Source organism: Babylonia areolata, chromosome 30, assembly GCF_041734735.1.
Source record: "Babylonia areolata isolate BAREFJ2019XMU chromosome 30, ASM4173473v1, whole genome shotgun sequence".
Taxonomy (NCBI): domain Eukaryota; kingdom Metazoa; phylum Mollusca; class Gastropoda; order Neogastropoda; family Buccinidae; genus Babylonia; species Babylonia areolata.
Genome location: NC_134905.1, coordinates 4,984,517 through 5,002,666, shown reverse-complemented (window position 1 = coordinate 5,002,666; position 18,150 = coordinate 4,984,517). Strand labels below are relative to the sequence as shown.

The window sequence follows — 18,150 nt, the reverse complement described above, 5'->3', positions numbered from 1 at the left end:
TAATTGTTTGTTTATTTGTAATTTTAAGCACAATTTTTTTTGGTTTTGTTTTTTTGTTTTTTTTTGTTTTGTTATGATGAAATTAACAGTTGGAAAGAAAACAAGGACAACTGGATATGTGAATGCTTCATCGTATGCCAATTGAATAAAGACATGTGCATGTATTGATGTTTGCATATATACATGCATGCATGCATACACACATGTATATTACACCAGCGCACACTTACTTACACGCATATTCTTATGTGTGCGCGCACACACACACACACACACACACACACACACACACATGTATTGACACACGAGCATACCCTTTTTCAATAAATTTAACACATATATATCATATTCATCATCTGTATACTCATTCGTTTAATTCATTTTCAATTTGCTTGATTTTTTTTCTCCTAAACCATTTAATTTCAAGATATGGATGTTTAAAGAATGGCACGATTAATTGTTACTTTGCTTAATTTCTATTTTCAAATATTTTGAGATATATATATATATATATATATATATATATATATATATATATATATATATGATAAAGGATGGTATGCTGGTCACATAGACACGCCTTCCAGTAATGTTACCTACCATACGTGTATCGCACTAACCCTGGTTTAGTCGCTTACATTGCCAGAAGCAAGCGTTGGTTATTGCTTGGAACGTTGGTTAGATTGTCAGCATGTTACGGGAGGATTCAGGTGACTGTTTTAAGAATTGTTTTCTTTTGTATTATTTCATTTTTTGTTTTTTGGTACGTTTATTAGTGTGGTTGTATAATTGATGATGATGTGTTCCAGTGTTTGTTTGTTTGTTTGTTTTTAATGGTTTTTGTATGGTTACTGTTTGTTTAGGGTGTTAGATGTGTGTGTGTGTGTGTGTGTGTGTGTGTGTGTGTGTGTGTGTGTGTGTGATTCCTGTTTATTTAGGGTGTTAGATGTGTGTGTGTGTGTGTGTGTGTGTGTGTGTGTGTGTGTGTGTGTGTGATTCCTGTTTGTTTAGGGTGTTAGATGTTTGTGTGTGTGTGTGTGTGTGTGTGTGTGTGTATGTGATTCCTGTTTGTTTAGGGTGTTAGATGTTTTTGTGTGTGTGTGTGTGTGTGTGTGTGTGTGTGTGTGTGTGTGATTCCTGTTTGTTTAGGGTGTTAGACGTTTGTGTGTGTGTTTGTGTGTGTGTGTGATTACATGTGTGTTATCACTGTGTGTATGTGTGTTTGTGATTTTTGCTGAGCTACCTCAGTAACATGTTCCAAAACCCCAATGTGCGGCAGTCCTAATGGAAACTGAACAGGGCCCCACAAAGCTGTAATGTAAATGAATTCTGAAACTTTCATTTACACCAACAAGAAAAAGAAAAAACATTCCAGAAATGTCCACCTGTAGATCTGCAGTTTAGGATATAGATTTGTTTTTGTATTCATTCTTAAATGAAAACATAATAAAAAAAACATATTATACATAAAAAGATTATTACAAAGCTCTGATACAACTTTTAAAACTTATGTAATCCAAACAAAATGAATAGAAATGATAAACAACAACAACAACAACAAAAAACAACAAACCAACCCCAAAACAAATGAATTTCAAGTCTGTGAGTACTTCACTTGTCGAATTAGAATTACGAATGTTGATCACATGTTACATTAAACGTTAGTGTTTAAAAAAAAAAAAAAAAAAAAAAAAAAGGTTTGTTTGTCTGTCTGTTTGGAGGAGGGTGGAGGAGGGTATTAACTGGTGTGAAAAAATGGTCCTGGGTGACATTATTTCTTGGGTGGGTGCTTCGTCAGTGTGACAATTTTTTTTTTTTTTTCGTGGTGGCCTGGGTGTTTTTTTTAACATGATGGTGAATGAGGCTGGGGTGGGAGAAAATTCAGTTGTCGTTTTCGGTGTGTGTATATATACATATATATGTTTTTCTTGCTTCTTCTTTTTTTTCTCCTTCTGTAAAAAAAAAAAAAAAAGAAAAAAAAAAGAAAGAAAATGTTAGCTTCGTTTATTGTGTTTGTTTGTTTTTTTTTCTTTCTGTTCTGCTTATTATATGAAATCTAATTTATTAATGATCAAATTCATTTTACGTCTTTTTTTTTCTTTAAAAAAAACAACAACAAAAACAACAACTCATTTTAACTTGAAAAAAAAACACCAAAATCATTTTTATTCTTTCCCCATTCATTGAATCATTGAATTAATAATCTTCACTCTCAACCAGATGGTGGGGGGTGGGGGGGGGGAGTGCCTTTGCAAATGAATAGAAAAATACCTTTGCAAATGAATAGAAAAATACCCACCCCCCCGAGACCCCCCACCCACCACCCCTCTGCCCACCCCCTCCCCAAACAAGCACTGATGACCAGTCATTCCAGTTATCCCCTCCTTCCCCTCCCTCCTTCCCTCCCCTGTGCTATCCAGAGCACTCACACGTTGCTGTTACCCGTTGATGCCGTACCAGTTGCACACACCTGTTTTCGCCTGTGGTGCGTTTTTATTGATTATTTATTTATTTATTCATTTATTTACCTTTTTTTTTTTTTACCATGAGATTCTTTTTTCAGAGGGACCAAAAAAGCCCTTGTCATAATTTTTTATGTACTGATACACACAGAAAGCACAAAAAAAAAAACACCCAAAAAGAAAAAAAAAAAAAAAAAAAAATAAAAAAAAAAAAGTCTGTGATTTGCGACTGCTACTGTCAAACAGCCGAAGAAATTATCCATCATATGTATTCCCCTGCCTCCCTTTCTTGTGATTTTTCCTTTTCTATTTCTATTTTTTTGTTTATGATTTTAATTCCTTTTTAGACATACAGTACAGCACGTAAATTGTTGAGGGGGGAAAAAAAAAGAAAAAAAAAACAAAAAGAAACACACACACACACACACACACACACACACACACACACACACACCAAAAAACAACAGCAACATCAACAACAACACAAAAGATCACACCACTATTAGTAATACATACATATACACACACATATATATATATATATATGTATGTATACACAGAATGCTATTGGTATGCTAAGAATGCTAATGCTAAGGTAACCATGGATTTACTTTAAAGAATGCTACCCATGTGCTTCTCAAAGCATTTACATGTGTGTAAATCCTTGATACCTTGACTACTTGACTCCTTCGCTGCATTTTAAACTAAAAAGATTTTTTTTTCTTGTTTTTCTTCTTCTTCTTCTTTTTTTTTAACACACAAAGTCATTCTTTTTCAGATGGAGCAAATAGATTATTATAATTATTATTATTATTATTATTATTGTGAGCATTTATGCCTAATCCTGAAAATAAGCCTTAGGCGTTTTACAAATAGAACACGTGTGTAAGTATCAAAAAGGAAAAGTTGAACACAAGATACCGTAACATCATTAAAAATTATTCATCCCCCCCCCCCCCCCGCCCCACCCCACCACCCCTCCCCCCACACACACCCACAATACACACAAGCACACGTGCACACACACACACACACACACAAGTCACAGCACACAAAATTGTAAATAGTACACAATCAAAAAATACTACCAACAAATTCTGAAACTATCCAAACACACTCACTACTAAATAGTCATATTAGTTCACACAGGAAAGGGATGAGCTTAAAAAAAAAATGTTATATAATTTTTTTTTAATAGAATAAATACAGTACATGATTTTTATTTTTGTATTTAAAATTTTTTTTTATTAACCTTAAGTCTGATTTTGACAGTGTCGAATGGAACCAGTGGTGCAGAGAAATGAGCTTATCGTTCCCCCTTGAACTCTTCTGGTTACTTGTATAGAGTTGTGCATGCTCTCCCCTCTTCTTTTGCGCAGACCTGTGTGTATTTATAGACCTCGCTGTTATTTTTAAAAAAAATTAAAAAAAAATAAAAATTGTCGTCTGTGGGTCTCTGAGGGAATATGTTTGTGAGGTGGATATGAGGAGTGCTATGGTGTTGCCTTGAATTAATTTGGTGTTGTCTGGTTATGGAAAGGTTTTTTTTTTTGTTTTTTTTCTTGAACGCTGGGTAATAGGGTTCAAGTCTGCTTTGTTTGTGGGGTTAGTGTTTGTGTGTTGTTTGCTCTGTGTGTGTGTGTGAAGAGAGAGAGAGAGAGAGAGCAAATATATGTACATGCATTCATTTTGGGTGTGTGTGGGGGGGGGGGGGGGGAGAGAGTTTTGTGTCAGTGTGTGAATGTGGTTGAGCAAATTGGATATTTGCATGCTGTGGTGTGTATGCGCGCGCATGTGTGTGTGTGTGTGTGTGTGTGTGTGTGTGCGTGCGCGCACGTGACTGAGCAAGTATGTGTATACATGTGTGTGTTTTTTTGTAATACTTCTGTGAACTGTGTGTGTGTGTGTGTGTGTGTGCGCACGCATGTGCAGGAGGCTGGGGTGGGGGGTTGGGGGGGGGGTTGGTGGCTGTATGGGTGTGTGCATGCTCGGTGGCATGTGCGTGAACAAACTCCTATTCAAGCTTTGTGTTTATGGATTAATCTGGCAGATTAAGGGTTTTTTAAAATTCATGTGTCAGATTATGTATATATGTGTTCATGTATATGCATGCCTGCATGAAAATGTATATGTGTCCATGTGTACATGGATGCATTGTTTGTGTGTGTGTGTGTGTGTGCGTGGGCATGCGTGTGTGTGAGTCTGTGAGCATTGGTGTGCCTCTGTGCATTCGTGAGCGTGTGACACTGTGTGTCTCTCACGAAGCGAAACACATTGAAAACAATAATAATGATAATGACCTTGATGTTATCTTCACACCTTGGGACGAAAGAATGTGTCAGCCTTTTTGGAAAGGAATCAAAAGGACAGCATGAATGTTAACTTTGAATAAATTTTGACGAAAAGAAAGAAAAAAAAAAGAAACAAAAGAAAAAGATTAAACAAGTACCATAACTCATACTCTTCAGTTGTGATCATAACAAAGGGACATAACCCAAGTTCTTCTCCTTTGCCTCACATAATTTTATTGGTAAATGAAACATACAGAGAAACATACTGTGGGCGGGGGTGGGGGGGGAGAAAAATAAAAAAAACAAAAATTGATTCTCTTTCAAAAAACAACAACAACAAACAAACAAAAAAACACAACAAAATTGATCCTCTTTATGATTTTTGAGGAAAGGGAGATAAGCTACGGAGAGAAACATACAGAAAGAAACAAAAACAGACAAAAATTAATTCTCTTATTAAAAAAAAAGAAAGAAAAGAAAAAGATTCTCTTTGTTATTTTTGAGGGAAGGGAGATAAGCTATACTTTATTTCTTTCGGTTTAAACATTTTTAATATCAAGAAACAAGGTGCAATACAGCGTTCGATTAAGAAGACTTGAGCAACAACAAGCATGAGCTTATATCGTGCTCGTTCTTTATTTCTTTCCCTACATCTCCCTTTCTATTTTGGCCTGTTGTTGTTGTTGTTGTTGTTGTGGTTGTTGAGTAGGTGTGGCTGTTCTTGTTTTATTTCATGGATTTTTGTCTTCCACGTATCTTTGACTTTATTGTTGACATTTTAATGTATTTTACCTATTAAGTTTGCTTTTGTTGATTCATTTTATTTCATGGTTTTTGTTGTTGTTTACTTATTTATTATTATTATCATTATTATTGTTATTATTATTATTATTATTACCATCTTTTTTTCATATTATAATTATTAATTATTTATTTATCTGTTTAGGCATTTATTTACTTATTTATGTACGCTTATCTATTATTTATCAACCTTTTTTTTTTTTCTCAAGGCCTGACTAAGCGCGTTGGGCTACGCTGCTGGTCAGGCATCTGCTTGGCAGATGTGGTGTAGCGTATATGGATTTGTCCGAACGCAGTGACGCCTCCTTGAGCTACTGAAACTGAAACTGTTGTTGTTGTTGTTGAATGTCTTAAGTACGCAACTCTAGGGTTGGCTCTCACAAGGCGTGACCAGCATGTTGGGTTTATTTGAAGGTCAGGCATCAGCTCTGTTTTATCGATTTAGAATTATTATTATTATTATTATTATTATTATTCTTTGTTTTAAGATTTTAATAAATAAGAAAAATGTTGATGGAACAGTGGAGTGATGGCCTAGAGGTAAAGCGTCCGCCTAGGAAGCGAGAGAATCTGAGCGAGCTGGTTTGAATCACGGCTCAGCCGCCGATATTTTCTCCCCCCCTCCACTAGACCTAGAGTGGTGATCTGGACGCTAGTCATTCGGATGAGATGATAAACCGAGGTCCCGTGCGCTAGCGTGAACTTAACGCACGTAAAAGAACCCACGGCAACAAAAGGTTTGTTCCTGGCAAAATTCTGTAGCAAAAAACCACTTCTATAGGAAAAACAAATTAAAAAAAACTGCACGCAGGAAAAAAAAAAACAACCAAAAAAGGGGTGGCGCTGTAGTGTAGCGACGTGCTCTCCCTAGGGAGAGCAGCCTGAATTTCACACAGTGAAATCTGATGTGATAATAAGAAATACAAATACAAATCAGGCATCTGTTCTCTTGTTTGTTTTGTGACAGCAGATTTGGTCTAGCATGTATGGATCAGCCCACACGCTTTGACCCATCCTTGAAACCGAAACCGAAACTGAAACTGAGACTGAAACTGAAACTCTCCGTGTTCTCTTTGTGCTTTCAGCTGGACGACATGTTCAACTTTGAGGACGTCACCGAGGGGCGAGAGATGGAAACCAGCGCTTTTGGGGTGAGTTGGAGAGGGAGGACTATGAGAACTCTGATTTATTTTATTTTATTTTATTTTTTTTTAATGTGTTTCAATAAGAAACTCACCAAAAAAACCAAAACCAAACCAAACAACGACCCTGCTATGATGAAAATGAAAAAAAAAAAAAGAAAGAAAAAAAGGTCCAAATTTTCAGTCGGTGTAGACTGTTTTTCTAGGATGAATGACGCAGTGTGAAAAATGAAATGTGTTGTGTTTTTTTATGTGAGGTATACTACTCTTTCTCTCTCTGTCTCTGTCTCTCTGTCTCTGTCTCTGTCTCTCTCTCTCTCTCTCTCTCTCTCTCTCTCTCTCATCATCATCATTATCATCATCGTCATGTTTGTTTCTTCTTTAATATTCTTAAATATTCGTGAGGACATTTCTTTCTTGTTTGATATTCTTCAATATTTATGCGGACATTTTGTTTCCTGTTTGATATTTTTCAAATATTCGCGACAACGTTTGTTTCTTCTTCGAAAATCTGAAAAATATTTTCGTGACGACCTTCGACAGCTGCGGGAGGCGTGGCGCAGTGATATATTCTTAAGATATTCATGACGACATTTGTTTCTTGTTTAATATTCTTGAACATTCTTGACAACATTTTTTTCTTGTGTAATGTTCTGAAATATTCATGACGACGTTTGTTACTTGTTTGATAATATTATGTTTGTTTCTTGTTTAATATTCTTAGATATTCATTAGGACATTTATTTCTTGATTAATATTCTTGAATATTCTTGACGATATTTGTTTCTTGTATATTGTTCTTGAGAGGACATTTGTCACTTGTTTAGTATTCTTCAATATTCATGACTACATTTGTTTCTTGTTTATTAAGCTTGAATATTCATCAGGACATCTCTTTCTTGTTTATTATTTTTAGATATTCATGACAAAGTTCGTTTCTTTTTTAATGTACTTGAAATATTCATGACAACATTTGTTTTATGTTTGATATTTTTGACAGCTTTTGCATCTTGTTTGATATTCTTAAATGTTCATGACAATGACAATTTCTTGTTTAAAATAATCTTAAGTATTTGTGACGACGTTTGTTTCTTGTATATAATATTCTCCAAAACATTTCCAACAACTTTTGCTTCTTCTTTCGACATTTCAAACGTGTTCGTGACGACCTTTGGCAGCTGCGGGAGGCGCCGCGCATCGATGGAGAGGTTGTGGACGTGATCCCCAAGCCGCAGGATCACCCGGACATCTCCGAGTTCAAGTTCTCCAAGTTCGCCGCCATGTATTTCCAGAGCAACGCGTCCCACGCCTACATCCGCCGCGCCCTCAAGCACCCCCTGCTTCCACTGCGCAACGAAGGGGACCAGCTGGTGAGAGGTTTTTCTTTTTTTTTTTTTCTAATTGAGCTGGTTTAAAAAAAAATAGAAAAGAAAGAAAAAAAAAGAAAACATTATTGTTTATTCTTTTATTCTTAATTTTTTTTTCTATCTATTTTTTCTGTTTGTTCATTTATGTATTTATCAGTCTGTCTATCTGTTTATTTATTTATTTATTCATTTTTGACTCACTTGTGTAAACAAAGTGAGTCTATGTTTTAATTTTGCATAACAACGGGAAAAATTCAATTCTTTCTAGTCATCTTGTTCAAAACAGTATTTCACTTCTGGGATGGGCACACAAAAAATTTAAAAAAGAAGCCAAATTTGGTGTCAACTGCCTAAGTATTTGCAGAGAAAATGGCAATGTTAAAGTTTACCACGGACACACACACACACACACACACACACACACACTCAAAAGCTGGTTTTGAAAAAAAAGAAACTATTATTTATTCTTTTATACTTATTTGTAGATTGGTTGGTTGATTGATTGATCTGTTCAGTTGTTTTGTTGTTGTTTTTTATCTATTTTTCTGTTTATTTATTTATTTATGAATCTGTCAGTCTGTTAGTTTATTTATTTATTTATTTATTTTTTTTTCTATTCATTTATTTATTATTTATTTATTCATTTTTTTGTTTACTTATTTATTTATTTTTTTGTTTGTTTATTTATGTATCTGTTTATTTATTGATTAAATCATCTATCTATCTGTCTGTCTACCTGTATCTCTATCTATCTATCTGTCTGTCTGTCTGTCTGTCTGTTCATTTATTCATTCAGTCATTCATTTATTTATCTGTTCAATTATTTATTTCCTAACTTTTATATATATATATATATATATAGATAGATATAGATATATGAAAACCAACACCTATTTTGTTAAACAAAAAAATAAAATCTCAATTTTTGCCTGGTCATATATATATATAATTTATTTATTTATTTATTTATTCATTTTGTTTTTACATTTTGTTCCCTTGGTTGTTAGATTGTATTTTCTCATGAACATCATCACCGGTGTGAATTCCTGTCTACACACCACATCAACATAACAACATAACAGGGCACCAGCTTACGACACATTTGGCCAGTACGTTACGTTTACAATACGAGAACAGTCTGCAAGGGTGTTTCTAACCAACACACACACAAAGAACACAAAGCATAAAGATAAAACAACAAAGAATAGTGGAGTGATGGCCTAGAGGTAACGCGTCCGCCCTGGAAGCGAAGCGAGAGCGAATCTGAGCGCACTGGTTTGAATCACGGCTCAGCCGCCGATATTTTCTCCCCCTCCACTAGACCTTAAGTGGTGGTCTGGACGCTAGTCATTCGGATGAGACGATAAACCGAGGTCCCGTGTGCAGCATGCACTTAGCGCATGTAAAAGAACCCACGGCAACAAAAGGGTTGTTCCTGGCAAAATTCTGTAGAAAAATCCACTTCGATAGGAAAAACAAATAAAACTGCACTCAGGAAAAAGTACAAAAAAAAAAAAAGGGTGGCGCTGTAGTGTAGAGACGCGCTCTCCCTGGGGAGAGCAGCCCGAATTTTACACAGAGAAATCTGTTGTGATAAAAAGAAATACAAATACAAATACAAACAATAGAATAGAATAGAATATGTCTTTATTACCAAGTGTACTGGGGTCATAAGGAATATTGGGAAGAACATGACACTTGAATTCCTAGTTCACAGTCCTCAATGAATAGATGAATAGATTGATAAAGAAATGAATAACTAAATAGAAAAGTGGAAAGAGAAATAGATTAATGAATAAATAAATAGAAAAAAAATGGAACAAAATCAATGAATGGGTGAATAAGTAAAGAAATAAGTAAATGAATGATTCAATGTACAGATGAATAAATAATCAAATAAGTGAATGAATGAATAAATAAATAGAAAAATGGAAAAATCAATGAATGGATGAATAAATAAAGAAATAACTTAATAAGTAAATAGATAAATGAATGATTCAGTGTACAGATGAATAAATAATCAAATGAATGAATGAATAAATAAATAAGCAAATAGATGAATAGAAATATAAATGAATAAATAAATAAGTGAATGAGTGAATAAAAAATTAAGAAATGAATAAGTTAGTGAATGATGATGGAGTCTCCCGTCGGTTCGACGGATGAGTAGGCAGGCAGGCTTATCTGTCGGTGTGTGTCCTCGTATGGGAGAAGAGGCCGATTCTGGATGCACAGCACTTCCCGCAGGTGTTGCAAGGGAAAACGTCTCCAGAAGTTGAGCCCTGCTTCCTTCGCTCACGCTTCTCCTTAATGGCCAGCGTTCTCTTGTTTTCAAACGTCTTTATGCCACAAGAGCACAGCATCCTCCAGCGAGAGCGGTCAAGGGCATCAGTTTCCCAGGAAGCGATGTCTATGTCACAGGCTTTTGAGGTTTGTCTTCAAGGTGTCCTTGAAGTGCTTGCAGGGTCTTCCAAGTTCACGGTGGCCTTCCTTCAGCTGAAGTTAGTGAATGAATAAGTAAATAGATACATGAATAAACAAATGAACAATAAATGGTGCTGTGTTTTCCCAGGCTGCCCTGGCTGTGTGGATCGTCATCCTGAGGTTCATGGGAGACCTTCCAGAGCCAAAGTACCACACCGCTATGGCAGAGACAAAGGTGGGTGGTGTATCTGTGTGTGTGTGTGTGTGTCTGTGACTGAGTGTGTGTGTGTGTGTGTGTGTGTGTGTGTGACTCTGAGTGTGTGTATCTGTGTGTGTGTGTGTACTGTGTGTACTGTGTGTTTGTGACTGAGTGTGTGTAAGTGTACGTGTGTGTGTGTACTTTGTGTTTGTGACTCTGAGTGTGTGTATGTGTGTGTGTGTGTGTGCGAGTGTGTGTGTGTGTGTGGTTGTGTGTGTGTATGACTGAGTGTATGCGTGTGTGTGTGTGTGTACTGTGTGTTTGTGACTGAGTGTGTGTGTGTGTGTGTGTGTGTGTGTGTGTGACTCAGTGTATGCGTGTGTGTGTGTGTGTGTGTGCGTGTGTGTGTGTGTGAGAGAGAGATTCCTTATGGCCAGGCTGTCCATACCATCTTGTTAAGTTTTCTGCTCTGTCTACTGTGATGCTTTTCGCCATACGAACGGCGAAAGAGATGACGTTAACAGCGTTTCACCCCAGTTACCGTCATAAAATATTGCAAGCGGAAGGCTCTTATACTGAAGAGGTGAATGTTGACAAAGAATACCACAATTCTGACGACGGAAGCTAAATGTTGGGTCATTCAGACACCCACTGGACATCCGAGGGGTCTGTGTAGAGGAGAAGAGAGGACTGGCCGTACTGAGTGAGTTAAAGCTGATCCTGTTTGTTTTGTTTCTGCGATGATCAGATGGCATTAACATATGCAAGCAATGACTTGCTCATTTCAACCAAGCTGCAGACACTGTCTTGTCATGTTATGTGCTTGTCTTGTATAGTGCTTTTTTCCGATGTTGAACTCGTCCTATTTGGATAAAAACATGACGGGCGCAATAGCCGAGTGGTTAAAGCGTTGGACTGTCAATCTGAGGGTCCCGGGTTTGAATCACGGTGACGGCGCCTGGTGGGTAAAGGGTGGAGATTTTTCCGATCTCCCAGGTCAACATATGTGCAGACCTGCTAGTGCCTGAACCCCCTTCGTGTGTATATGCAGGCAGAAGATCAAATACGCACGTTAAAGATCCTGTAATCCATGTCAGCGTTCGGTGGGTTATGGAAACAAGAACATACCCAGCATGCACACCCCCGAAAACGGAGTATGGCTGCCTACATGGGGGGGTAAAAACGGTCATACACGTAAAGGCCCACTCGTGTGCATACGAGTGAACGTGGGAGTTGCAGCCCACGAACGCAGAAGAAGAAGAAGGATAAAAACATTTTGTTTTGTTTCTGCGATGATGAAATGGCGTTAACAACTACAGGCCATGTCTCATTCCTTTTGGCCACAATCTGTTGATACCATCTGTTTTCTGCTCTGTGTCGACGTGTAAATGGTTTTAGACTCCTCCTATTTAAATTCGTCCTGTTGAAAACTCGTCCTGTGTGAAATAAAACATGTTGTTTTTGTGTGTCGGCGATGTTTGCAGGACAGCACACCGGTGATGACCAAGATCTACTCCACGCTGGGCCGCAAGTTTAACAAGAAAGACCTGGACGAGGCCATGAGGATGGGGGAGGAGATGGTGAGTCTCTGTTCCTTTCAGAGGAGATGGTGAGTCTCTGTTCCTTTCACGGCCAAGAAAGTTAGGATGGTGGAGGAGATGGTGAGTGCCTGTTCCTTTCAGAGGAGATGGTGAGTCTCTGTTCCTCTCATGGCCAAGAAAGTTAGGATGGGGGTGGAGATGGTGAGTGCCTGTTCCCTTCAGAGGAGATGGTGAGTCTCTGTTCCTTTCACGGCCAAGAAAGTTAGGATGGTGGAGGAGATGGTGAGCGCCTGTTCCCTTCAGAGGAGATGGTGAGTCTCTATTCCTTATTATTATACAATACAATACAAACAATATAACACTACAAAACAATACAAACAATACAATACAGTACAAAACATTACAATACAAACAATACAATACATACAATACAATACAAACAAGACAATACAATATAAACAATACAGTACAATACAATACAGCACACTGACCCAGCCGCCGCTACAGCAGAGTGGTTAGCGTTAACGGACTAACAACTATGCAGGACAGAGTACAATCATTTTGCAATGTATGTCCTCCACCCCGATGACTGTAAAAAGAGCAACGGGTGACCTTTAACCTCTCAACCTTTCACCCTCCTCACCCACCAGGAGCGAGAGAGCAGCGGCGGAATCCCCTACGCCCGAAGCACGCTGCGCAAGTCGCCCAAGCGAAAGATCGTGTCCTTGACCCTGAAGAAGAAGTCCAAGCTGACGGAGGAGGTCAAAGGGAAGCTGCTCCAGGACTACGACGGGGCGGGGGGAGGCGGTGGCGCCGGCGGCTCAAACGCTCTGCTGGAGGATCGACCCATGTCCCACCTGGAGAAACTGCACTTCATCATCGGGCACGGGATCCTCCGCCCGGACCTCAGGTGAGGGGCAGGTGTTGTTTTGGGGTTTTTTTGTTGGTTTTTTTGAGGGGGGAGGTGGGGTGGGTGGGTGGGAGGGAGGGGGTGTAGTGATGTGGGTTGGGGTTGGGTTTAGTGGAAGGGTTGTGTGGGGGATGGTTAGTGGGTATCGGGGGTGGAAGCATTGGATCCTCCGCCCGGACCTCAGGTGAGGGGCAGGTGTTGTTTTGGGGTGGTTTTTTTTGTTTTTGTGGGGTTGGGGTTGGGTTTAGTGGGAGGGTTGTGTGTGGGGGATGGTTGGTGGGTATGGGGGTGGAAGCACTGGATCCTCCGGCCGGACCTCAGGTGAGGGGCAGGTGTTGTTTTGGGTTTTGTTTTGTTTTTTGTTGTTGTTTTTTTTGAGGGGGGAGGTGGGGTGGGGGTGTGGGGGAGGGGGTTAGTGATGTGGGTGTGTGGAGGAGTGGGGTTGGGTGTGGTGTGGGTTGGGTTTAGTGGGAGGGTTGTGTGTGGGGGGATGGTTAGTGGGTATGGGGGTGGAAGCACTGGATCCTCCGGCCGGACCTCAGGTGAGGGGCAGGTGTTGTTTTGGGTTTTGTTTTTTGGGGGTGTTCAGGGGGTAGGGGGGAGGAGTGGGGGGTGTTCGGTGTGGTGTGGGGTTTAGTGTGTGTGTATGGTTTAGTGTGTGTGGGGGGTGGGAGGGAGGGGTGGATGATTGGCGGGTGTTTGGTGTGGTGTGGGGTTTAGTCAGGGGCGGGAGGGGGGGGGGGGAGATGGTTAGTGAGTATGGGGTGGAAGCGTTGGGTCCTCAGGCCTGACCTCAGGTGAGGGGCAGGTGGGGTTTTTTTTGTGGAGGGGGGTGGGGGGGTGAGGGGGGAGAGATGGGGGTGGAGGCATTGGAGGAGAGAGGATGTTGGAAAGGATTGTGTGTGTGTGTGTGTGTTTTTGGGTGTAAGTGTGAATAAGTTTGTGTGTGTGTTTGAATGTGAGTATGAATGAGGTGGGGTTTTTTGTTTTTGTTTTTTGTTGTTTTCGTGTGAGTGTGTGTGTTCTGGGTGTAAGTGTGAATGAGTTTGTTTTTTTGTGTGTGTGTGTGTGTGTTCATTGTATGGGTGTGCATGTGAGGAGGAGTATGGTGGAATGAACGTGTGTGAGCACACAGGGGAAGCATGTTGAGAGGGTTTTTGTTTTTTCTTTAACCTGCGCAATCGTTGACGGTTTGTCTTGAACAGGGATGAGATCTACTGTCAGATCTGCAAGCAGCTGACCCAGAACCCTTCCAAGAGCAGTCACGCTCGCGGATGGATCCTGCTGTGTCTGTGCGTCGGCTGTTTCCCCCCCTCCGAAAAGGTACGTCACTCTGTTTCACTTTCAGTTTCTTGAGGAGGCGTCACTGCGTTCAGACAAATCCATATTTGTATTTTAATATTATCACAGCAGATTTCTCTGTGTGAAATTCGGGCTGCTCTCCACAGGGAGAGCGCGTCGCTACACTACAGCGCCACCCTTTTTTTTTTCTTTTTTTCCTCCGGACGAAGGAATGCTCATGCATTCCTACACAAAACGTATTCGGATTCGGACGAAGGAATGGAATAGCATTCTCCAAAAGTAAAATTCCATCATGCGCTGTACACGTGATTTTGTGATTAGCCAAGCAGAGTGCGCTATTCTGGGTCAGTCCACAATCGAACAGTATGATTGGTCAGTCTGGGATGTGTGGCCCGTCTTGCACACATGCTGACAAAGTCACTGACTGGTCGTCTGCTTGCGTGCCAGCCTGTTAGCAAAGCAGGCTCTTCTCAGAATGTTGTGAAGCGAACAAGGCAGTGACGACAACGTTTTAGGGTTGCCGAAGTACTTGAAATGCTACAAACTGAAGGGTTGGACATTGAAGAGGTGGATGATGACGAAGAAGAAAGCGAATTTAATGCAGAAAGCGAGCATGGGTATGGTGATTCGGGGTGAAAAATTGGCAGTATTTTCTACATATGGCAAAACTGTAAAAATAAGATGAGAAATTTGATTTTTTTTATATGTAATAGCTCAACACGTAATAAACCAGTTCTGAAAGTTTCATTTTCTTACACAGTATTTTGTATTTTTTGTAATTTTTTTCCAAACCCTTACAAATGGGCCATCTGTGGGGAAAAGCAAGGGAGAAAACTTGTCGTCCCGAGTGAGTTAACCTTTCACATTGAATTAGTTAACTTTTGACCTCGAAATGGTTTAACCTTCGACCTCGAATTATTAACCATTGACCTCCTTTACAGTTGGTGAACTACCTGCTGAACTTCATCCAAGAGGGACCCCCAGGCTACGCCCCCTACTGCGAGGACAGACTGCGGCGCACATTCCACAACGGCCCTCGCAATCAGCCTCCCAGTTGGCTGGAGCTGCAGGTGAACTGGGCGTTGCTGGTGTTGGCTTTTATTTATTTATTTTTGTTGTTGTTGTTGTTTTTTAAGCTTGTTAAGCACGAGTAATGACGTTGCTATTTATATTTCTTTTTATCACAACAGATTTCTCTGTGTGAATTTCGGGCTGCTCTCCCCAGGGAGAGCGCGTCGCTACACTACAGCGCCACCCATTTTTTTGTATTTTTGACTCACTTGTGTAAACAAAGTGAGTCTATGTTTTAACCTGGTGTTCGGTTGTCTGTGTGTGTGTGTGTGTGTGTCCGTGTGTGTGTGTGTCCGTGGTAAACTTTAACATTGACATTTTCTCTGCAGATACTTTGTCAGTTGACACCAAATTTGGCATAAAAATAGGAAAAATTCAGTTCTTTCCAGTCATCTTGTTTAAAACAATATTGCACCTCTGGGATGGGCACAACAAAATAAAAAAGAAGCCTAATTATATGCAAACTGCATTTACTGTTATATTTATATTTTTTGTATTCTCTAAACTTGGCACTTTGACCTCTTATTCTGACACAACAACTAGAGGAGTCATTATTATCATTTTTTGTTCAAACAGGAACTTCTTTTGCTAAGCATGGAATTTTTATTTATTTTGCAAACGTTTTGGTGCAGATAGTAAAAAAGGGAAATTACTCTGTAATTAATGCTAGGGGACGTAATTTATCACAAGTGAGTCTTGAAGGCCTTGCCTCTCTTGTTATTTTTGTTTTGTAGTTGTTGTTGTTGTTGTTGTTTTTTAAGCTTGTTAAGCATGAGTAATGACGTTGCTATTTATTTTGTATTTCTTTTTATCACAACAGATTTCTCTGTGTGAAATTCAAGCTGCTCTCCCCAGGGAGACCGCGTCACTACACTACAGCGCCACCCATTTTTTTAGTATTTTTTCCTGTGTGCAGTTTCATTTGTATTTTCTATCGAAGTGGATTTTTCTACAGAATTTTTCCAGGAACAACCCTTTTGTTGCTGTGGGTTCTTTTACGTACACTAAGTGCATGCTGCACACGGGACCTCGGTTTATCATCTCATTCAAATGACTAGTGTCCAGACCACCACTCAAGGTCTAGAGGAGGGGGAGAAAATATCGGTGGCTGAGCCATGATTCGAACCAGCACGCTCAGATTATCTCGCTTCCTGGGCGGACGCGATACCTCTAGGCCATCACTCCACACCACATTTATTCATTTATTTATTTTCAAAGAAAAGGAACTGTTGTAAGTGTAAAGCGCTCTGAGCAAAATTATATGATTGGGCGCTATATGAGTAATCTTATCATATGTTTGTTTGTTTCTTTATTTGTTATTTGATCTTTGATTAATGCGTTATATGATATGTTTTCTTATGAGGTCTATATTTTATTCATAAAGCAGTTGTAATGTATAATCATCTTCATGAATGAAAGAATACTGAACACAGAAGCCACTATGTTCTTCATCTTATTCTTTTCATAGCCATCATTATCATCTTTGTCATCATTAAATCTGTATAGCTGAGTAACACTGTGAACGACAGGTGTTGAAGAAGCCACTACATTCTTTATCTTATTCTTCTTATGGCTATCATTGTCATCATCATCATCATCATCATCATTATTAACTCATTCTACCCCAGGTACGAGTTATCTCATACCATAATTACTTCCCCTGTGGACTTGGTATGAGTATTTTTGAACCAATACACGACGGGCACAGTAGCCGAATGGTTAAAGCGTTGGACTGTCAATCTGAGGGTCCCGGGTTCGAATCACGGTGACGGCGCCTGGTGGGTGAAGGGTGGAGATTTTTACGATCTCCCAGGTCAACATATGTGCAGACCTGCTAGTGCCTGAACCCCCTTCGTGTGTATATGCAAGCAGAAGATCAAATACGCACGTTAAAGATCCTGTAATCCATGTCAGCGTTCGGTGGGTTATGGAAACAAGAACATACCCAGCATGCACACCCCCGAAAACGGAGTATGGCTGGCTACATGGCGGGGTAAAAACGGTCATACACGTAAAAGCCCACTCGTGTGCATACGAGTGAACGCAGAAGAACCAATACACTGTTCTGTTTTCATTTCTTCTAGCTTGGAACAGTTAAGTGTTCAAAACTGAGCTGTTTACAGATCCCGAAAGCATGAAAGCGAAGCTGTGTTTGACCTATTGAATAAACAATTCTCCATCAGTTTTCATGTTTTAGTGAAGAACCCTAATTTTTACTGCATTCAGTATCAGTATCAGTATCAGTAGCTCAAGGAGGTGTCACTGCGTTCGGTCAAATCCATATACGCTACACCACCACATCTGCCAAGCAGATGCCTGACCAGCAGCATAACCCAGCGCGCTTAGTCAGGCCTTGAGGAAAAAAAATGAAAATAGAATAATAAAAATAAATAGATAAATAAATAAATAAACTCAAATAAAAAATAACTCACAACAAAATAAATAAAATGAAATAAAATAAATAAAGTAAAAATAACAAAAATTAGAAGAAAAATTTTTTTAATAAAATGAATAAAATAAATAAATAAATAAATAAATAGATAAAAATATTGTGCATTGCTCTCATGTAGTGCTGGTCTAGGGGAGTTTTAGCAGGCATTCCTCATCTCATTCTTCTTATCGCCATCATCATCTTCATTA

The 18,150-nt window shown here is 39.3% G+C and overlaps 1 protein-coding gene across 1 annotated transcript in view; it reads left to right on the top strand.

The window, feature by feature from the left end:
* Positions 1 to 18,150, top strand: part of LOC143275581 (myosin-VIIa-like) — a 161,951-nt gene that overhangs the window by 103,549 nt on the left and 40,252 nt on the right. The window contains exons 21-27 of the mRNA XM_076579785.1: positions 6,640 to 6,705; positions 7,875 to 8,066; positions 10,636 to 10,722; positions 12,171 to 12,266; positions 12,878 to 13,137; positions 14,343 to 14,460; positions 15,381 to 15,509. Coding sequence (XP_076435900.1) covers positions 6,640 to 6,705; positions 7,875 to 8,066; positions 10,636 to 10,722; positions 12,171 to 12,266; positions 12,878 to 13,137; positions 14,343 to 14,460; positions 15,381 to 15,509 — 948 coding nt within the window. The remainder of the gene's footprint in view (positions 1 to 6,639; positions 6,706 to 7,874; positions 8,067 to 10,635; positions 10,723 to 12,170; positions 12,267 to 12,877; positions 13,138 to 14,342; positions 14,461 to 15,380; positions 15,510 to 18,150) is intronic.